Consider the following 24,106-nt stretch of genomic DNA (forward strand, 5'->3'; position numbering starts at 1 on the left):
ATTACTAAAATAAATATCAGGTAACAATGAGTCATAACTACCATGTATAAATATGACTCATACAAATTCAGACCTCCAATTATCTTGGCCTAAAGTAAATAGAAAACTTGCCAAACATCTACTGTCCAAGTTTATTTTTCTTTGGTCAAAAAGTTATGAGGGTAGATGTAAATGTGTAGCCTATATGGATAAACCATGTATTTATATAGACTACACCTATAGCTTTTACCATTGACATGCGTAAGAGCTATAACTAGCTCTTACGCATCTCGATGGTATTCGCTACTTGACTTGTCAATGCGAGATTCATGAAACGAAAGCTGTCATCCTGTGAGCCCGATAGCAAGCAATTCATCATGAGATATAAATATTGCTTCCATAGACATTCATCTGATCAAGACATGGCTGACAGCGTTGATATTTATAAGCGCTCCTAGTACGTCTGGGTACGTGATTGGGGTACATTTCAAGTGGTTGTGTTCCATTTGGATATTGCCACGATTTTAAGAGAAACACTGCAGTTTTTGCTGGAGATAGCGTACTCTATGATATACTGTATGATGGTCGAGTTAAAAAGGCTCATTAACAGTGAACGCTTGGTATTACATGATCTGTGTTTGAGATCTTCATAAATATTTAATATTTTAGGCTAAGATAGCTGAATACCTAATTTATACTGATCAAGCTCGGTGTATTCAAAAAATGATTTTTTTAGGGCTGTTGCAGGTCATTCATAGAATAATTTCTGCACTGATCATAAATTTCTAAATGTGGCTGGTAGAACGCAACTCCAAGTTCATAGATAAGTGTAGAGCTAAGTAGATGCCAATTGTGTACTTCATTCTGCAGTAGTTATGCTTTAATGTTCGGTCACGCTTGATTCTTACCTGGAGGCATAAAGAATCAGAAAGCGCTCTAAATTTAAATTAGCTGTTTAACCAATTTTTCCTTTAAAATTCTTTGGCAATATATTTTAGTATTATACTTAACTCTAATTAAAATTATAGCGCAGTTAAGCTAATACAATGTAAATCAGTTGCATCTTGCACGCTGAACCATAAGTCTGTGTAATAACACAATGCAGCAACCAAGCCCTTCTTATTCTTCAGTAGAATAATGGACTAACCCTTATATTCGTAGATATCGTAAGTCAAGCTTACGTACTATGGTCTCTCAATGTTTTTTGAGATGGTAAATTTGTTGCCATAAATTACAAAATCTTCAGTTTTAACTACGTACATCCTGTCACATTAAACCGATAATCTGCACCACAGCCAGCTAGGCTTATTTAAAGCTGTTTCAATGGCACCAATATTAGCAATGTTAGTCCTTTCTTGTCCTAAATTACTAGGTGTAATGGTTAGCTTTTGATGGTTTTGACTCCATTTTGTCTGATTGCGTAGCTGATAATATTTTATGCTGCCCACATATCTTCTGTGACACTCAAACAAAATTTTTTACATCCTTAGGCTGCACTTTTTTTAATATTCTGTAAGCATATATGCATAGATTAGTTGTGGTTTTCAAAACTTTCATAGATGTAATTCATTATACATATATATAATACTATTTTGTTATTCTCAAGTCATTAAAGTCTGCAATACAATCTATACCATAGTTTAAAGATTATTGAATGCAGACTACAGAATATAGATTATTGATTATAGTCTATAGGATATAGACTATACACCATAGAACATATACTATAGACTAGAAAGTATAGACTATAAATTATAGATTAGAGATTACAAACTATAAAACATAGAATAGGAGCTGCAGACTATAGATTACAGAGTATAGATTACAAAGTATAGATTATAGTCTATAGCATAAGTAATATGAACTGTAGTCGGTGTGCTATAAGCTATAGTTATTAGACCATAATATATAGACTACCCTGGAACACTTATATTTTGCTAGTATTTAGTTTCGTGATTGGCATACAGAGTAAAATTTTGCTGCAACTTAATTTCGCAGCTCTGATGAGTACGAAAATATAGTGATGTGAAAATAAATGCAGTGGAACAAACATAATTAGATTCATCAGGTCCAGCTCACTGTTATGAAATTGTTTTCAATTTGCGACTAGTTTGTATTTGTAAACCGCAGGTAGAAATATGTTGACGAGATCGATAATGCAATTTGATCGCTTGCTGCCTTTTTTTCTTAGACTATCAATGAGGTCAAGGTCCCTCCCGCCGTGACTGATGCGGTACCAATATGAGATCTCAAGTATTTATAGCACGCGGTGGCCATGGCTCCGGGTTGTTATTGTTTTTGGTTGGTAATAAAATTCATCACTGCAATAATTATTATTCAATTTTATGACTTTCCTTACTGGACTTTCATCCTCATCAGTTACAAATTCAGTGACTAAACTAATATCATCATCTTCCTCATTTTTTTTTGGCTTTTCCAAAAAAAACCGGTTCTCGTAATTTGCTTTGACATGCTGCTCAATCGGTGTATTAGCTATAATGAGTTTAGCAGAAATTGCCCAATGAGCCAACCACACACGAAAAATGCCTGCATTTCTAATACATATGACAATTTTATTGTGAATATTAATGACCAAAGCTATTTAATTTCGGGTTTTCGCTCGTTCGTTATGATAGTTTAGTTTCGCTCATGAAATTTTCGTGAAAGGATGACTCCGTGAAAACGTGAAAGTTAGATGAGGCGAATACATAAGTGTCCTAAGATATCATTCATAGACTGCAGGCTACAGACAACAGACTATGAGCTATAGCCTTTAACCTGCAGACTGCTAATTATAGATTGCTGGCATAACTTGAGCTGTGAACCAAACTTGTCAACTGCAAACTACAGGCTAGTTATACCGAGATCAGGACCTTACCAGCTAATACTACCCCTAGTCTGTCCTGTACGCTGTTCAAGTGCAGCGCTTGCACACAAAAAAATGCAGACTTTTATGTAAAGATTAGAAACAAAAAATTACACAAATGATACTAATAGAAACTTGTGCTTTCATCAAACCTTGTCACCCCAGTTGGCTTATTTAGATCACTAATATCCTCAGTTCAGAGACACAATGACCTAAATTTCAAGCAGTCCAAATGCTTTAAAATGTTTCTATAAAGCTATACCAATATTTTTTTTGTTTAATTTTTTTGTGTGTACCAAGTCTACCAAGACTCACCTGATTATGCAAAACATTTTTAAACTAAATAGTACCATCAGGAACAAATTACATGTACATCAGCCAATTTGATATCTAAGTTAACTTTACCAGCATGCTTGAAAAACCAACCCTGTCATTATTAAGTATTGCATATACTTATACTTATATAAGTACTGCATATATTCAATAATCTTTTTGTGTGACAGTGTAACAGAAGACAGAAAACATATCTGCATAAGAGTCACTAATAGAGTCTAAACCATGTGACAGTCACTGTCAAAATGACCGACAGCAAAAAAGAGAGATTTATATATATGTTATTTATTGTATATTTTATTTTATATTTTATGTATATTTTATTTTATAAATGTACTATTTTATAAATGTGGATATATTTATATTTATATATTTTAGCTTTGTAATGTTATTCTTTTCAGTTGCATCATTTCAATAGTGTGAATTTACTTGTTTTTCAAATGTAAACACAATTTTAGTAAAAGAAAAAGTGACTTAATTGGAAAATAAGTTTGTAAGCTATTCCGCTTTAACAAGTCTTTAGTCAAAAATGCCTAAATTTTATTCGTTTGCAGTTTAACTATTCCTAGAAACAGTAGAGCAAGCTTAAAGACTATACAACTTACTTTAAATCAATCCTGACTGACTATCACAATTAAAACTGTTTAGCAGTTGAGTTTGTACCAACAAACCAATAAGAAGATATGAGCAGCTACAATACTCTGATGTGAAAGTCTCCAAAATTGTTTACAAGATTAAACATTTTGATTTTAAGTGCGTCAATCATAGACTATCATACTCGTACCACTAATTGCTTTATTATAGCTGGAATAATTGCATGTAATCTTTATTTGCTCAGCGTGTAACTTCGGTAAAAGTATCAAATTCATAACACTTTGTCATATTAATTAAAGCTCATAGCTTTTGACTAGCGCAGATGTGTAATTCCAGCTGCTTGAAAGTGTCACTTTGGTACAAATTGCCTCTTGGATAAGAAAAGATAGAACAAGGAATTTAAGTAAATGACACTTCAGAGGAGGAATTCAGTGTATTTAAGATAATCCTCAGCAACCTTGTTTGTTCTGTATCTGCACTGAGATTATACGGCTGGAAATTGCATAATCTAATGACTTGCCAATGTTTATGATAGGGTGTAATGATTTTAGATTAGCCTTTTGACAACACCAAAGCAGTTCTCTCACTATCAAGTTATTAAGGTTGTGTCTCCTTGTAAAGCAATAAATAAATGCGACAGTTTGGAATACTGTGGAGACAAAATATGAGATCTTGCACGGGGTCAACTAGCGACATTTTTTACAATGACCTCTCTTCAAAGTGTTAGTAATAATGCCAGCTGTACTTTGACCTCTCCATAAAAGGGTTAGTAATGATGACAACTGTCCTATGATCTCTCTGTAAAGTGTTAGCAATAATGACAACTGTACCATGACCTCTCTACAAAGTGTTAGTAATAATGACAGCTGTACCATGACCTCTCTGCAAAGTGTTAGTAATAATGACAGCTGTACTATGACCTCTCTACAAAGTGTTAGTAATAATGACAGCTGTACTATGACCTCTCTGCAAAGTGTTAGTAATAATGACAGCTGTGCTATGACCTCTCTACAAAGTGTTAGTAATAATGACAGCTGTACCATGACCTCTATGCAAAGTGTTAGCAATAATGACAGTTGTACTATGACCTCTCTACAAAGTGTTAGTAATAATGACAGCTGTACTATGACCTCTCTGCAAAGTGTTAGTGATAATGACAACTGTACCATGACCTCTTTACAATCCACACCGCTAGTTGCAATGCTACATGGAATTGCTGTTTATGACCAGTGACTACAAATAATTGTTTTATTATTTTATTAAATGTAAATGAAATAAATAATACTTAGAAAAATTGTGTTTTTATACTTGCATCTTTGTTACACAAATATAGCATCTTTTACAAAAATGAAACATTTGCACTGCATCTTGACAAATCAGAAGTAACAGAAGATCTGTGAAAATAAAATTTTCAATCCATCTTACTTAATCACTTGGAGTAATGATTCTTTGAGTAATAAAAATACATTGAAATAATTTATATGAAACATTGAATTAATAATATTCATATAAAAATAATAATCTTTTTGAGGAGCAACCAATTAAATCATACATATAACATCAATTATGCAAATAATATTATTTATAAAAAACATTTAATTTTTAACATTCATGTATCCATGCAGTTGACATATGTATATAACTTTCAAATATGCGTATGTTGCAGTAATTTATGTCTCATATGCCAGTAATAAGTAAAACATCTAAGGAAATGACCAGCTACCAAATTATCATACTTGTATTACAGTTTGACAGATAAGAGCCGATTATATCTCTTCTTTAGACATGTTGGGGTTATCCACTCCTTGAACTTCACTTAGCTGTAACAAGGAAACAGGTGTTCCTGAGAAGGCAATTTCAATTGTTTTAGCAATTATTAGAAATTAATATTAATATTATCAGAGTATAGAAATTACTAGATTAATTAAGATGCATTCTGAGTATTTTCTGTTGTATTTCACAATTATCGTCGCAAAAGTATGCTTTATCGGTGAAACATATTATAAAAATTAGCGTTTATGCTAATATAATGGAATGTAAGTCTACTTTTAACATGTTCATATTAAAATTGTTTACATATAGTTTTGTATTGTCACACACTAAATGCTGACTATGCATATTTTGGCTCATGAACCTGATAGTACCTCTCGGAAGAGAGCGAGACACCATTATGTCTGTTTTGTAAACATAATTATTTTTTTCTGATCCTGTAATAGACAACAGCAGCAGAAAACGACAACAGCAACTCTCTAATGAAAGCCTTTGCTACAAAAAGTCATTCAACGTGTTTAACACACAGTCATGTTACTTGTTCAATTTCAAAACTCGTTCAGTTCAGAGCCTTCAGACCCTCAAAGCCTAAAGCCATTTACCATTAATCAACAATTGATTAGTGCTCCAGTGTATACTCACTCAACTAGAGATATGTTTACACAAAAGTGTTTATATCGAAGATTAATCTGTGAGGTGTTCAATCGTTATCAGGGGCCAGGTCAGAGGTCAGAGAAAGAAACTGACCTCGAGGCAATAAACGCTATGACCTGGCTAAGACCCAATTCGGCCGACGATATGGCTTCTGGTAACACTTTTAGTTGGCCGACTGTACCGACCTTGCTACTAAAGGGTGGACCCAAGCAACTATCAGGAACTATAAAAAACCTTTTGCTGTTTGCAGAAGTAACCAGCAGCTGAGCGACTGAAAACCTCATATTGTGTAGTCTACTAGTGAACTACTATTGTTTTAGTTCACTGCATTTAAACCGTACTCTTGCATGAATGTTTGCTGTAAAATATATATTTATTGCCCTGCACTCAAGTAGTGTGTTTCCTTGTGGAACACATAAAGTAACTCAGTCAGATTCTTTACATTCACAATATCTTTTGTTCGTATTTGTTGTAATTATCACTTCATATAATATTTTTTCATCTTACATTCTTATGTAGCTCATTAGTTTTTTTTAATTTCATTTTTACCAGCATTGCATTAAACAATTACACATGAAAACTGTTGTTTGCAGCTTGCATGCTATTTGTAATTATTTAAATTTTGTAGTTATTTAAAAATTGTTTATTGAGTCTTTTATTCAAGTTCTCTAAAAATGAATACAAATGTGAAAAAAATTAACAAGTTTCGGATGTAAAAAATATTAGTTAGATTTCAGTTTTTTACTTCCTTTTAAAAACTTTCATTTTTATATTTGACAGATATAAAACTTACTTTGATGCTCTTGCTATTGTTGTTTTCTATCTCCTCTATACTCTCCAGTTCCTCTTTTTCTGTTTTCTTTCGGCAATGTAGATATATCCTCTGAACAGCCCAGAAGATAGGAAACGGCGTGAATGTAAAAACAATCATTACTATTGGAATCACTGAACTGCAAATATATAAAATATATTATCAAATTTAATATAGTATTAAAATGGGAAATAAATAAAACATAGATTAAATCTTTAGTCAAAAGAGATCAGATATATACTTAAGCTTAATGATTTTAAGTCTTCCTTGCATAAACTTTTGTTCTTGCGTTTATTACACTACATTACAATATAACTCTTTTTATAATTTTTGTTGCACCATAAACGGAACAATTTTTTTGTAAAAATGATTATGAACTGCACAATAAACTATATATAAATGACTTCATGAAAACATGCAAATATAATTATATTTAATTTCTTTTTTATGTAATTCATTGTAGGTATTATTTCTCTGAACAAAATATATATGTGTATACATTATACAGAAACTATATATTATATAAAGACTTCTGTAAATTTCCTTAACTTTTTTGCAAAGTGCTAGTACTAATGACAGCTGTAATATGGCCTCTTTAAATTATGTCATAAGTTTCAATATTAATATAGCTTTTAAAAAATAAGTATCTTTGCTATCAACAGACTTAATTTGTTAAACAAAGGATATAATTGCTGACCTGATGTCTGCCCAAGGCTGAGGCAGCGATGTTTTCAGTATTATTGTTGCTATGTTTATATTCTGTATTGCTGACTCTATACCTATAGTGACAGCTATTGGTTTTCCTTGTCTGCATATCAAGGCAATGAAAAACCCCAACAGGCCTCCTGCAAGAAACATAATTTCAAGTTTTCATCCCTTGCAAGAAGAAAAGACAACTTCAACGTGAGTTGTGCTTCAAACTTAATAGCTCGTGAGTCAGAATTAGATCGCATAGAAAAAGTAGAGAATCATTTTAAATACAAATCTAATCTTACCAACATATGGCAGCAGACAAGTACAGAGAGACAGCTGCCAGTCTAGCAGTACCATTTTGAAAGCATAAAGATTGGTCCAAACACCTGCAAATTATATACGAGCTGAGATTGTAGATTGCAAGAAACAAATAGATTATAGGGTCACTCAGCCTAAATTTTACATTTTGTATAAGAATGTGTAAAAAACTTTTATCATTCAAAGTTTTGTTTGTTTTTGTAAGTGATCTTACTGCCAAGATGTTTCAAGATTAATTGATTGATTGATTGATCGCAAAAAATAGCTCAGATGAAAAAGTTTGTGAACACCTTTTAGTAATCAGGCATGAGTAGACAACCACAACCTGATGCAAATAATTTTTAATGCCATCCCATATCATCACCACTAAATGATAATCATGTATTGCACCAATACACATAAAATCATTGTTAAATTGGTTAAAATAAAACCTTAAAAGTTTTGCTCTCATTTTGTAGTTTGACAGCGTTAGGTTGAAACACTTATATGTAGTTAATCCTATGTTTTGGCTATTATTATTAAAAACGAAGGAAGAATATAACATAAGGTGGTAATATTAAGAGATTAAATCTCTTAATATTACTGCCTTATGTTATATTCTTCCTTTGTAAATTAATAATTACTAGTAAATTTTATTAAAATCATGTTTATAAAAATCAGGTAAGTAGTATTGTGTTTATGATAGCAGTATATTAATCTAACCAATATGCTTGCAGAACATTTAATTATTAATACATCACAAGCATATTTATCTAACACATTGATATTAACATGATTTAAGTGCATAGAGTGCATGTCCAACATTTACAGTATGTACATGTATATGTAAATGCTTAAGTGGGAGGAACACTGAAAAACATTGTAACAGTCATACATCCTATTCCACTTTCTCAACAAAACAAAACATTGCTGTAAAGCTACTATAAACAGACTGTTCTAAAACTTGGCTGACACAATGAATTTTCTTGTTCAAAAAGGCAATTCTTAGAAAACCGCTTTTTACAAATACGTTTGGCTAAAAGAGAGATTATGAAGTTAATCTTTTATGTAAAGTTTGTAAAGTTGAATATTAAGGTTGAAAGATGTGTTCAGCTAACGTAAAGTCGCTGACATTTTTTATTCAATCTGAATATTGTGATGAGCAACAGGTTATGACTGTACACTTTAGGTAAAGCCTTGAGTAGGGCTGGTGTAAATTCATTGATAGTGTTTTTAAATTGCATGCCTAAACTAGTATGCCTAAACTAGTATGCCTAAACTAGCATGCCTAAACCAGCATGCCTAAAATAGCATGCCTAAACTAGCATGCCTAAACTAGCATGCCTAAATTAGCATGCCTAAAATAGCATGCCTGAACCAGCATGCCTGAACCAGCATGCCTAAACTAGCATGTCTAAACTAGCATGCCTAAACAAACATGCCTAAACTAGCATGCCTAAATATCGTAAATAGAAGAGTTTTAATGTGCTATTTAATTAAAGCTCCAAGTAGCACTCATGAAACTATACTAATAGTGCTCGTTTTTAAAGGGTTTAAATAATTTTAAATTAGATTTTGACTCTACCATTTAGTTTAAAAGTAAGTGAAGTTGATGTGAAGAGACCAAAAGGCTCTTAACAACTAACATGCGTAAAGATGCCAACAGTTCCTAGCAACTAACATGCTTAAAAAGACTAACAGGTTCTAACAACTAACATGCCTAAAGAGAGCAACAGGTCCTAACAACTAACATGCCTAAAGAGAGCAACAAGTCCTAACAACTAACATGCCTAAAGAGAACAACAGGTGTTAACAACTACGATGCCTACAAAGACTAGCAGACTTCCAATGACTATTACATGTATATCAACTCACTCATTCCTCCGGCAAACAGAATGATGATGAGTATGACAGGCTTCTGCATGTAGTTTAGGATTTTAGCAATTTTTGGTAAAAAGTAATTGATGAGAACTCCTATGATCAGCGGAACTATGATGAGTGCCAAAGAAGCAAACATGCTGCTGAAAGGAAGAGTTATAGACTCGTCTTCAATAATGTGTTGACCCAAGGTGTACATCCAGAGTGGGACAAATCCTAGAAAATTTAATCTTGTTATAGAGTAAATATTAATTTACACTTTTGAGCAAATCATAATAAACGTTAAAGCTACCACACCACTTCTCCTACCATTATTAAAAAACAAGCAAAATATGTGACAAAATCCATTATTTAGAGCTCAGAAATTGTGCATGACTGTAAATTATAGGCTAGGGTGATACACTAAACCATTTTTTATATTTCTTGCATGACAAACTTTGAAAAATATTTTTGTTTAAAGTAAACCTATCGCCATTAAAGTAATAAAAATAAAAACAGAATTTGCAAACAATAGATGATTTACGGTAGAACTATACACTTGAAACATTTAAATTTTCAGAATCTAATTGGGAAACCAAAGTAGTACTCATAGCTGACTCCATGTATTTTGGTTTGTTTATTGATTAATGCGTATTTGGTATCTGATTGAACGCAAAAATATAATTACAACATTTCACCTAATAGAGGTTTTCAAACAACTAAATGAAGTCTTGAAACTAAATTTAATAGCACCTGTAATGTAGTGGTTAGGACTGCACATCACCAAGCAGCAGGTCAATAGTTTGACACCTGCTACAGAATGCCTTTTTTAGAATTTTGTAGCATGCGTCGGGTGGCTGCATGCCATTCAAGGCCAGGCAGCCTTAAATTGGTTTTTGTGCTAATAAAAAATAAGGCGGGTTTCCTTGCACCCTCCTAAGGAAGCTCACAGTGTTTAAGCTATGCATTTAAAGAAGATCATGACAAAAGGGACCTGCCTACAGTAGAACACTGAAATAACTAACAATGACTGGAATAATGAAAGTATTTTAAGCTCCTGTCAACAATTGCACATATTTTTATGTGGTAAAGTGTAAGAGATTGTTTTATAATTAGGTAAAAAGCTATTAAATGTATACATAACTAATGTGATCACCATGGTAATCAAAAGCAACCAAATATCTTTTGATAGATTTAATGATCTTACCTATTGAAGCAATTGTGCTTACAAATGTCATTGTTACACTCAGGTCCAGATCTCCATTGAGCACAAAGCACCAAATGTTTGACAGCGCTCCTCCAGGAGCAGCTGATGAAGCAAAGATTCCGAGCTTTAAAGATTTATTTGCCGTCATTCCCAAAGTTATCAGATATCCGATCTATAATAAGTTGTAAATTGAGTCTTTTATAAAATAATGTGATATAGTTTGATGAAACCAAAAGCTGTAAATATAGCGCAATAATTAGAACATATATTAGCAGCTCATAGATCAGCGAACGGTCTTTTGAATGTAAGGTACTGAGTATTATGTTTAGCAAAATGAAGTGACATGAGTTTTTTAAAAATTGAGGTACACAGGAAAAAGGGTTTATGCTATTAGGCTAGTAGCATTAAAAACCAAATTTTTAGTAAAAAAGAATAATGTATTCAATAATATTACGACCTCAATTTTTCAAAGTTGCTTGTAATACATTTAGATTTATACCAAACCTAACAGCTGCTAATTAAACTTATGTCTTTCAGTGAATTTACTCATGACCTGCGGGTAAAAACAATTATTTTTTGTAATATTTACTGTAGAAACTTTTTTTGCTTTATTTTAGTTTTTTCTAAATAATTAGAAATTTATAATGCAATGTAAGGGTCTAAATCTATAAATGAATGTCTAAATCATTTAAGATGAAGCTTCACAAAAAGAGTTTATGTCTCTAATCAGCACATTTGAAGACTGTCTGAGCCCTGGAGGCTTTGTAGACATTCGTGGGAATTGGAGAGTTTTTTTAATCATCTTACAATCCTTGCTTAAATGAGCCTTTAATATGATCATTTGATTTGATAGATGGACAGATAAGTTTAGGATTGGGTAGGTCAGAATAGAACTGGCAGGCTAGTTATGTTAAGGTGTCTGCAAAACAGGTTTTTTATCTGAACAAGGTTTCAGATAAAACAATTTGCTAACAGTATGTTGTTAAACAGGGTTTTTTACAAAGAAATACCAAATTTCCAGTCATTTGAAACATTGGTATTTTGTAACAGGTAAAAGCATATACGCATATTTGACTATTGTTTAAAAACAGCCATGGTCTCAGCTAGTCATTTGATGATGCGTAAAAAGAATTAATTATTATGGTTAACAAAATGCTAATGTAGGTTTCTTAATGCTTTGACCAATCACCAGCCCTTTCTGGAATAATTTGACCAATCACAAGTCTTTTTTGGAATAATGATCTTTTCTTACAGGTATCAATAATGTTTAGTGGAACTAGCACAGGGTTTGACTTTGAGCAACAAACTTTACCCACAAATCATTGGAACACAGTTTAAAGGGTATTAAATTAGCTGAGATTAAACAATTTATTTTTTAACTGGTATTGCTGATAGTAGTCATCTTTACGTTTTTTTGTAAATTAATTATTTTATGTTAAAATTTAATTGATTCTCACGGGTTCGTAACTACACAATTACTTCAATTAACCTCAAAATTGTGTGATGAAATAAGAGGGTTTATGAGTGTGAGAGGCGCATTTTAATTCCTTCACTTAATTGCCACATGACAGTTTAATACATGTTTTTTAAAGAAGGTTCTTCAAGGAGTACTCATTATATTGTAAGAAAATAACGAGCTTTAACCCTGTAGATGTTTAAAACTAAAACATCCAAAGCTGTTTAAATTATTAATTAACTCATTGGTTACAATCCTTTTTAAAAAGAAGATTTTATCACTTCTCTTCAGCTTTTGCAATGCTTTATCTTCATGTTGATATTAAATGTTTGGTGTGTAGAACTGGCAAGCATAGACATTCATAAAGAAAAATTAGTTTGCTTTTTTGGCCACAATGTTTGTAATATGATACTGATTCTTTGATTAATGGAACACTTGTCATAGGTTGAAGTTACATGTAAGTAAAAGGGGTCCGTCCGGGGCAGATCTCTCACGTCAGGATTAGACAAGTTGGATTAGACATTTCATCAATTTTTGGGAGGGTACTGGCATAGCGTCCCATTGCCTGCTTCAATTTTTTGCTAGAGTTATCTCCCTTACCACAAAATCAATTTAAGACTGGACAACCAATAGTGATATTAAAGCTGCAGACCTGCTGACCTGCTGACCTGCTGACCTACTGATCTGCTGACCTGCTGACCTGCTGACCTGCTGACTTGGTACATCTCAATACAGTGTGCTAACCATTACGCCACGGTTATTACACCACAAAATTATAATCAAAACCTAAAGCTGAAGTAAAATTCTCCAGTCTAAGATTAAACCTGCCTGTCTAAGTGGAAACTGTTACTATAATAAGAGCCGTGTCCATTCATACATCCTTCTGAATCTACGCTAAGAACGCTAAAAAAATTTTGCGCTATACAGGAACCAAACCCAGAAATTTTGATTCCCAGCCATGCCCACTAACACTGAAACACTCAACTATCTTTCCCCATGGAGGAATAATTGTGTACATATTTATTCCACATGATAATCTTTCACTCATAGCACACGGACTGCCAGTGTACTAGTGGTTATAAATTAGCAATTACCTCCAACTCACAGGTCAGAGCTTCATATGTTGATTTTGGTCAAAATTGCGGACACTGTGAAATTGAATCAAGATTACACCCGTGTTTACAGGATATAAAAGTACATTTTTTGAAATAGCTAAAAGTTCTTATTTTTTGTCTATCAAGGTACTGCTCAGTTATATACATCTCAGCATTTAGCTCTGTATTCTCATAAACATAAAAAAATTATTTCCAAAATAACTTACTTGAAACTTTTTTTCAAGAATGTGATATATTTTGTAGATCTACTCAGAAAAAATGTAGTGACACCAGGTGCAAAAGAAGCAATATATTTTTTAGTAAAAGCAAAATATTTCAAAGCATGTTTGGTTTGGTTATTACTTGAACACAAAAAGTTCTTTTACCACTGGCATTAGAACAAACTGGCATGCCATGCCTATGCCTGGAGCTATTGGCTTCTTCAGATATTTTTTAACCTTCTGTAAGTCTAACGAGATGCCAAAGGAAAAAGTGATTGCCACTATTAGTACCATCAGTCCATAGAGATAAACCTGTAAAAACAGATCAATAGAGTTATGAGTTATTAGTTTGTTTCACAAAGTAGACAACTACCAGGATAGTTACTTTGTGGTGGGAGCCAGTCGGCTCATGACCAGGCCACCGACTCAACTCAGCACAACTCGATTCGGCACCCGCCTTGAAGCTGAGTCAGAAGAGTGAGGAGCCTTCGCCGCCCTGATGGTACTTAAAACTTTGCCAAGACAAACAGAAGGCAGAGCTCATTTGTGCCTACTTGTATATAAATGTGCATATATATAGCAAGTAAGACAAATATACATTTCTGGATACTCAAATGCACCGAGTTTTCTTTAGAGATCAGGTGTGATGGTCGTAAAGGAGTCTCGCAGGCATTCTTTTTAACATGGACACTGCATATATTTATGCAAGAGGAACTAGATGCTATTTGCATCCTTTAGCCAATTATCTAATTGAATGATATTCTAAAAAATTCTTATTAGTTCGTTCTACTAATCAGCCAAAATCTCCTATTTTAATCTGTCTCAGATGATTGGGTTTGATTTGTTAGCTTGCTAAAAGTATGTTATGCAATGATTCAACAAGTGTTAAAAATCAATCACTTAGATTACTAAAAACATTCTTCAAAACAGGATACTCATATCAACATGTTTTCTAATGGCAATTGTGATTAAGACAAAATGACGTAGATACGCGCCAATTTAGTAACGTAGCCTTAAATCTTCCGACAATTCACCTTAGTTGAAACAGTTGGTATCGCTCCTTAAGTGACTTTAACTAAAATCTTAAAATTTTATTTAAGTGTGCTTTTACATAATTCCAGAGAAGTCATTTGTGGTTAGAAGTTAAAATGACTTTTGTAAAATTGAAAAAATTTTTACTAATAATTTCAATTTTTTGTAGCGCCCTATTCAATTAATTGTGTGTAGAACTTTGTTTACCATTTCCAATTTGCATGGTAACCAAAAACAATGTCAGGATACAGCAGCATACTCTATTTGAGCACCACCTCGAATACAACGCCACTATAAGGAAAAGATTGAAAAATACAGTGGCATACCACTCATATAGGCCTTTTGTTTCCACTTCCAATGTTACATTGTTCACTGAAGCATTCATGTAATCTTGAATTTTTAATTTCCAATTTGCAAAACTATTGTAGGTCATAAAATCTGTATTTCTACAGTTGCTGCTACAGAAGTTACCTTGTCTTGGATCTGCTCTGGTGGTCTTGTGATGCCAACAGAATAGTCAGCGTATGTGTCATTAGTTTTGAGATCTTTGATTTCAATGGTCACAAATCCTATCAGCTCGGCATAAATAGTTCCTCTTGCACCAGGTGTAGATGTTTGGTTGTGAAGGCAAGATACATTATAAATCGTTGAAGGGAAAACCAAGTTTCGCTCTAAGCCTGCAAGTAGACAAAAGCCAGCAATTGTTGTTAAACTTTGAAAGCTTGCTGCCGATGTAGGTATTTTAGCACTTTTAAGTCAGGTTGTATAAAAAATTAACTGAATAGGTTAAGTATATTCTTTGTTGAGCACTCTTATTTGACAGAAACAGAAAGTTTAAATTTTCAGTTTGCTGCTGCTCCATAAAGTTTTAGAGCGCTGTCATTTTAGTCATTTCTAGTTTCTATTTGTAAAGTGCTGGCAGTAAAGGTGTAACATATGCTATTGCTTTGATAGAGTCATTCAGTTGTTTCTAGGATCTAGCATGCTACATATACAATGTATATATATATAGATAACATATTTTTGAAAAACTGTTTGTTTTTGTGCTTGACGAGCTGGTGAAATAGAAAAACGTTCATGCGCTATAATTGTAATGTTTTAAAAGTCTGACAAAAAAGACAAACTGGTTACTTCAATATCAAACGCTGCCAAATTTATTGTGATTAATAAATTGGCAGACAGCAGCTCAAAACAAATATAAAGCTCTTATCGTTGAATTTGCCAAACATTCAGTGCAGTCAAAATCCACCAAAAACCATTTTACTAAAATTTGTTGTGTTAGGCTCTCTTAGACTAAGTTTTACTGAAGCTTCGGACAAAAAATGTATTGCCCATAGCGTCAAGTAGATAAACAGCTACATAATTATGAGCAAGCATTACAAATGGTTATCAGCTGTTCCTTGATAAAACTACGCTTGTCGAATGTTGTCTGCTTCTTCAAGAGTTTTGAAAAAAATAGATGCATGTACTTGGTCGTTGTGGCCCTTCTGTTGAACACCAAAAGAGCTGAAAAGCAATAGACAACTCTGTAGTTAAATTAACTTTAATATTAATGTGTACAAGAAAATTCAGATACAAGCAAATTTTCTCATATTTTTTTCGGCTAAGAATCTTGACTATATTAAAAGCCGTGTTCATTCGTCCATCTGTTTGTCTAGAGGCACGCAAAGAGCGCTAAAAAAAGATTTGCTTGGAAAGAAAAATAAACATGAATAATCTGTTTCGCTGTCAAGCTCGCTTCAAGCTACTCAACTACCTTTAAACATCAGGAATAATTGTGCACATAGTTATTACACATGATGATCTCTCACGATGCACTAGACTGCCAGAGTACTAGTAAAACATAATTGGCCTAATATTTTGGCGTTAAAAGACCTGGCTCAGTTGTTCGATGTTTGAAATGTTTGAATAACTACCATGTCGTGGCCATAGCTCACCATGATTAGTATGTTGGAGTGAAAGGTAAACTAACTACAAGTTACTAGGTGCACATAAGGGAACTATTGATATATCTGCACTTGATGAATATGGTATGATTGTCATTCAGGCTTCCTCCACAGGGGTTTAGAAAAGTCTTGCCTGGGAATACGGCAGTTAAAAAAGCATTTATAAAAATATTGTCTGTATTGATAGCCTGACACTAGTAGGTAAGCTGATACTGATAAGATTATTCATCCCAGCAGTGATTATGCAATGATGAGACGACTAGATAAAATTGAGTCATTTCCTAGTTTTCTGACCGCCACTAGAATATTTAATTGCTATTCAGCTTTTCATGTTTCCTTCGCATAATTTTAAAAGTATAAATATTCACCTTTCTGAAAAATAAGAATGTTAATTAGCAATGTGAAAATAGTTCATTGGCTTGCACTAAACTTTATGCCTACATTGAATTCTAGTAAAGCTTAGTGGTAGATCTAATTCCAGCCTGGAGAGACCCGCTTGCAAAGGTCATCATTACACAATAGTTTTTGCATTTTTCTGTTTTCATTACGCAATCAGTCTGATGTTTGTCAGATGGCGCGGTATGGTGCTCAGCAAGTCAAAGCAAGTGACCAAACCTAATAATTGGTTACTAGTTCATGACATAAAACTTTCAAACAATAAACAGGCAAGTATTTAGTTATGTGCTTTATTTAGGTATCATTGTACTGCCTTGCATTGGTAAAAGGAAAAGCATAAGAAATTGCTGTAGCACTGCTATTTTAGTTTCCTTTTAGAGGTTGTGTGCTAATTTAGAGAAGCTTCTAGCTCATAGAAGTATCTATGACTTGTGATTTCTGATGATCAATCAGGCAATGAACGATCAATAAAATATGTATTTCTATAGCTGCTAGAAAAACAAAATACGCTAGCTAGGGTTAAAGTTGCAAGGCCACATTTCAGCTTGTTAAAAAGTGTAAAACTTTCAGAATGACATATTACAAGGGATGTACTAATAAGAGTTCTTGCATGCCTACTCAAGTTCATTACCGAGTAGCATAACTAGTTGTAATTGCAACCGTTTGAGAAAAAAGTGCAAAACAACTTTTTTCTACTGAATCTATACAAACTACTGCTGTGGCACTGTATAAGACAAAATTAATGGAGCTAATAGTTTATTGTCTGTTTACTTCAAGGACTGCTGTAAAACTTTGAGACTGCACAGTCTTCCTAAGGAATACACCTTTAAGAACCTCAAACTGGATGACTAGGTTATTTTGGCCTATCCTAAGCAAATTTTCAAACTGAAAGAACGCATCATTTTTTCTATGCACTCACTGTTATTTGTTCTACTATTGCGTAATAGAAGAAAATTGTTTCTTTTCAAGTTGGTACAGACGACATTAGGCTTTTTGCTGATTGGTTTAGAAATTTTTATGGGACCCCGATTGCAGTATTCCTTGTGTTAGTGCCTTCTGACTGGTAGAGGCTTTATGTCATTTTGCTCTGGTTAGTAGAGACATTTCAATAGTTCACTATGAAAAGAATAGACTATCTGTGAGATCTATTGATGAGTGTTGAGTTTCACTTAACGCTCATCAATGGATGAGCGATGCTCGGAGCAAACTATAGGCACTTGTTTCTCAAACATTGCAGGTTATCTATTGCGATTGATGCATTTTTGAAGGTCACTTGTCATTGTTCCATGGTAGTTATAAGCCACCGGTCACTTCTCTGGTTGGCAGACTTAGCTGCACAGACTAGTACATGACACTAATACGGTCACTGATGACACCCATGGGAATAGTTTTAAACTAATCAGTAGTAAGTCTAGCAGTGTGGGGCTTATTTGTAATGCTTTTCATCAAGCCCAATGTATTAGCAAGCTATTATTAGAACTTTAAGTTTGCTGCAAAAAGTATCAGAAACAAGACAACCTTTAGTGATGATATTTTCCTGCAGGAATAGGTAACTCTTAGTGGAACTAGCATAAGGTTTGACTTTGAGCAAAAAGTTTTACCTGCAAATCATTGGAATATTTTTCTTGAAATTTGAAAACTAATTAAATGGTTGATACTACTAGATATGATGAAAGAAGATGTGAATGTAGTTCCTTATCTGTCTTGATGAATTAGCTTTATTCAACAGAATATCTAAAAAAAATCATTATACGATAAGTAAATAGTTGTTTTTTAATAAACCAATATGTTTTTTTAAACTAGGTTGCTCATCATAGTATGATATTTTTGGCTGAGTAAACAAACAGCCAGCCAGAGATTAAATCGACAATGTGCATAACCTATAATTTCTTTGCTAAGTGCATAACACATTGTAAAGGAGGTATTCGCATGTATTCTTAGCCTGAGTACCTATTAAAGCTGCAGTATGACATTCATTATCAAACTGCTGTGGTTTGAAAAAAGCTACTGCTACATTAGCAGCTTCTTCTCTTTTGGCTTTCAAACTTAATAAATACTTAGCACCTCAGGAAAAGTGATTACCAAGGACAACCATCTCTACCATTTACTGCCGTATTTTAGTTTTATGTCTAACTGACCTTCTGCAACAATTACATAAACACAGATCCCCTAATCCAAGACATACATACAAGTTTCCTAATCCTAGACATACACACAGATCCTCTAATCCTAGACATACACACAGGCCCTCTAATTCTGGACATACACACAGGTTCCCTAATCCTAGACATACACACAGGTCCCCTAATCTAAGACATACACACAGGTCCCCTAATTCAAGGCATACACACAGGTCCCCTAATCCAAGACATACACACAGGTCCCCTAATCCTAGACATGCACACAGGCCCTCTAATCCTAGACATACACACAGGTTCCCTAATCCTAGACATACACACAGGTCCCCTAATCCAAGACATACACACAGGTCCCCTAATCCAGGACATACACACAGGTCCCCTAATCCTAGACATACACACAGGTCCCCTAATCCAAGACATACACACAGGTCTCCTAATCCAAGACATACACACAGGTCCCCTAATCCTAGACATACACACAGGTTCCCTAATCCAAGACATACACACAGGTCCCCTAATCCTAGACATACACACAGGTTCCCTAATCCTAGACATACACACAGGTCCCCTAATCCAAGACATACACACAGGTCCCCTAATCTTAGACATACACACAGGTCCCCTAATTCTAGACATACACATTGGTCCCCTAATCCAAGACATACACACAGGTCCCCTAATCTTAGACATACACACAGGTCCCCTAATTCTAGACATACACATTGGTCCCCTAATCCTAGACATACACACAGGTCCCCTAATCCTAGCCATACACACAGGTTCCCTAATCCTAGACATACACACAGGTTCCCTAATCCTAGACATACACACAGGTCCCCTAATCCTAGCCATACACACAGGTTCCCTAATCCTAGACATACACACAGGTCCCCTAATCCTAGACAGTCTGGGATTACACTCTATTAACAACTTTTTACCAACAGTGAAAGTACTTGGTTATAACTAAACTGTTTTTTAAATATCATATTGAAGCTTCAAGCTTGTAGAACACAATAAAAAAACAGAAATCATATAAAGTGAATAGTATATTTTTCACACTCTTTGGAAGAAGTGGTGTTTTAGAGGAATTTAAAAAAAAACATAATGGTTGTAGTACACTGGGTCTGTTGGAGCGTGAAATCTGTTATAAATAGAAAAACCAATAGTTTTATTACAAAGTTCAATCAAGCTAATAAAATCTAAGGTTTTGTTCGTAACCATTTTTTTATTTCTCGGTTTGTTGAAAGTGCCTTCAGTATTTGGACAATATCTCATAAACTAACAGCCCAGTTGACTTAAACCCTCAGAATTATGCTTGAAACTGGCCAAAATTTTGTAATCTTTTGTAAGCTCTAAGTGCTGAAAAAGCAGAGCAGAATTAGGCTGTCGAGTTTACTCAGCCATAGGATTAGGTTGGAAAGACAACTCTCTGCTCTACTATTAGGCTTCATAGTGTTAAGTGAGTTCCTTGTCCCTTTTATTGAATTATTTGACCTTTGCTGCTAGTTTTTCTACCTCTTCTTTTTCACCCCACACCTTAAGCATTTCTTCTAAGCATTCATAGATATCTCTTGTTTAGTTTGTAACGTGACTAGCACTCACAACAAATATGTTATTCACCTGTAGCCCCCCAATGAATCGTCACGAGATTCGCTTTGTACTTGCGGCAATGTCTCACGATAGATGACATTTTCATCAAAAGTGGTTGCCTAGCAACATTGAGAACTGACCATTCTTTTGGTTTTGGTTAGAGACTTAGCTGATGCAAAGGTTACAATAGACATGTGAATCATGTGGCCCTGCAATTGTAACTCTGCTCCTTTTGACATTCATCATGTCACAATTACTCCACATTAACCTGATCTTTATTCATAAGGTTTATAGTTGCGTCTACAAAAACAGACTTCTGTCCCAATACGATGAGCTTACCTTGCCTTGAATTGACTTGGGGGCATAAGTTAGACTATGAAAGTAAATGCAGATGTTATGCATAGATATCACAGACAATTGTCAAAGCATAGGCATCAAGATGCAGTCTATTTTATTGGTAGATACGCATAAAGAAAATCTTAGAGGTGTTTTTGATTTGCTGAAAGGTGAGTCAGATTACAAAGCAAAGGAATTAAAAAAGTGTTCATTCTTCTGCTTCTTTTCATGACTAAGACTTGGCTAAGATTTGAGGTCAAACTTGCTAGCCTTTGAGTTTGTCAATACTAATTTTTTTTCAAACTTTGCTTTTACAAACAAGAGGTAGCTTACCTTCCTTTAGACGTAGCTTGAGATCTCTAGGCTCTGTATTATTATTAAAGCAGCTGACAAATCTAAAGTCGAGAGTTTGCGAATCCCCTTCCGCCAATGTGTGCCATTTTAAAAAACTTTCTGTTGATTCTGATGCTATAGGTGAAATCTCTAAATGTTGCCCGCTGGTCATGCTGAGATGTATCAGCCAGAAACAAATGACTCGTAGACTTTCCATCTCTGGTAAGCACCCAAATGTTTCTCCTCACTCAAGTTTTTGAAAGCAAGATGCGGCAACTAAGGTGCCTGCAGTTAAATAGGAGTGTAGACGGCTACCTTCAGACAGGCTCATGCAAAACACCATTTCAAGAAGCTCCGCCTACTTTCTGATGACAGAGTTTTGGCATGGGTTCAAAATTAAACCGCTAACTAACCAACCTTTGCATAAGCTTGGGTGGATTAGAAAACTAGTTTAGGGAATATAATAAAGGCTGTTCAGAGATAGATACTGTAAATATAAAAATAAATTTAAAATAGATGCTGTAAATAGATTGTTTTGCTAATAATAATTTTATTTTGAGTATTTTATTTACAAAGTTTTTTTTGTTGCAAATGATGAAGAAAGCCTAAGCGCTTACTAAAGTCTAAAATAGTTTGCTCAAAGTAGCATCAGATATGGAATACCAGGTTTCTAAAAATATACAATTTTTATGCCAAACGCATAATCCAACTCCTCACAGGCGTTTTTTCCATCCTTCCCAGGAGGAACCCAACTTGCAAGATTGTGTGAGGTAGTTGAGTTCACCACCAGCCATTTTAGCAACATGACCAGTAGATATATTTTTAGGTTAGGTCACAGGAGCAAGCTATGACCAAGTTAAGGTAAGTCCTTTGTGACATCCTGCAGTTAGGATCAAGTCACTGACTTGCGACTTGGGAGTCTAGAATGCTAACCATTGCTCAACGGCTAAAAACAGGAACATTTTTACTCCTTTTTAAAGGTTGTGGATAATCAGGAACCTTCAAAGCCTTTCTCAATAAGTTTGATTGAGTATTTAAACTTTGATTATGTCAAAAGCCTTTTGCATAGCTAATAACTTTTCAACACACAATTGGCTCCAAAATATATTGGATATATTAACATTATTATAATGTTAGAAACATTTTATCACACTAAATAAAAAATTATTAAATCTTGAGTATATACTGTTTGAAATTATACATTGGCCAATTTGTTTATGATTAAGACTTTTCAAATTGATTAGCAGCAGCGATACCAAATCAATTAAGATATGCACTACAGAAAAATTAAATTTGTGGCTTACTTATATTGGTTAAAGTTTCAGATTGCACTCAGATTTTCTACTGCTGATCTGCGTTTCAAGATTCATGTTTTACTCTGCTGTGTTGTAGGTGCAAAATATGTGGAAATAAGATTGCAAACTCTTAAAAGCTCAAATACGAACAGTCAATCGCAACCATCATGAAAACGCCGTAGATTGGAATTCATTTCCAAAACAGCTCAAATAGGACGTAGTTGAACAATATGGATTCTGTTTACACTTTCATGCAACCTCATTCGTCAAAATATTTTCACCGATATACTTCACTCATTCAATAAAACCATGTCTGTTGTCCTTACGCGTCTATTTCATCATCATTGTAATGCTGTCACTTTGAGCACTGATATCTCAAAACCTACCGTAAAAACTTGTTTAATTTTTTGTCCTTAGCTCGAAAGAATGCATATCATCCTTTGATAAACATGACGAGCTGGTTGGTCACATGTGATGGTCAAAAAAAGCTGCAGAAATTGTTCGCGGTGTTTGGCAAGAAGTATGGGTCACATGATCAGATTACAGCAAGATGATTAGACCAAGCCAAAACAAAACTTTAACATAGCGAGCATCTATATTTGATACGAGCTTTTTGGTAGAACCCGAAGTGTCTGCCATAAACTAGTGTTACGAGACAATTTATATCAAGCTTTTTATTGGCCTTTCAATTCACGTAATAACACCACGTGTTGAAACGATAACCAAGTTGGCTTGAGTATGTCAGGAAAATAAAAAGATTCTAGCCTGCGGTGCTTTCGTAATGGCTGAGATTAATCGTTCATTTTTTAGCTGTTAGGAGTTTGTCATCACATTTCCACATATCTTGCACCTACAACACAACAGAGTAAGACATGGTAAATCTGTTGGTACCAAATAACTGTGATTTTTTATGGTAAGTTATAAGATATCAGTGCTAAAAGTGACAGTATTACAATGACAATAAAACACACGCATAAGAACAATAGACATGGTTTTATTGAATGCGTGAAGTATATTTGTAAAAATATTTTGACGAATGAGATTGCATGAAAGTGTAAACAGAAACCCTCCTGTAACAAGTACGTCCCATTTGAGCCGTTTTGGAAAGCAAATCCAAACTACGGCGGTCTCGTGTGGCTGCGATTAACTGTTCATTTTTTAGCTTTCAAGAGCTTGTAATCACATTTCTACATATTTTGCACCTA

General features: G+C 34.1%; 1 protein-coding gene across 1 annotated transcript; it reads right to left on the reverse strand.

Annotated features, from left to right (window-relative positions):
* Positions 1-5,018: 5,018 nt before the first annotated feature.
* LOC137400043 (ileal sodium/bile acid cotransporter-like) lies at positions 5,019-21,887 on the reverse strand. Its single transcript, XM_068086352.1, has 9 exons — positions 21,607-21,887; positions 15,336-15,541; positions 13,998-14,144; positions 11,062-11,233; positions 9,873-10,091; positions 8,003-8,086; positions 7,705-7,852; positions 6,990-7,146; positions 5,019-5,592 (listed from the first exon to the last, which is right to left on the reverse strand). Exons 1-9 carry the CDS (start codon positions 21,821-21,823, stop codon positions 5,539-5,541), a joined length of 1,404 nt encoding a protein of 467 aa, XP_067942453.1. The 5' UTR covers positions 21,824-21,887; the 3' UTR covers positions 5,019-5,538.
* Between the last annotated feature and the right edge of the window lie 2,219 nt (positions 21,888-24,106).

The sequence above is a fragment of the Watersipora subatra genome, chromosome 7 (genome assembly GCF_963576615.1).
Source record: "Watersipora subatra chromosome 7, tzWatSuba1.1, whole genome shotgun sequence".
Classification (NCBI taxonomy): domain Eukaryota; kingdom Metazoa; phylum Bryozoa; class Gymnolaemata; order Cheilostomatida; family Watersiporidae; genus Watersipora; species Watersipora subatra.

Coding starts and splice junctions, on each gene's coding strand:
- LOC137400043 (XM_068086352.1), bottom strand. CDS start 21,823: ATGGAAAGTCTACGAGTCATTTGTTTCTGGCTGATACATCTCAGCATG. Junction 7,853..8,002: donor TTGTCTGCTGCCATATGTTG/GTAAGATTAGAT, acceptor TGTTTCTTGCAG/GAGGCCTGTTGGGGTTTTTC. Junction 7,147..7,704: donor CAGCCTTGGGCAGACATCAG/GTCAGCAATTAT, acceptor ATATATTTGCAG/TTCAGTGATTCCAATAGTAA.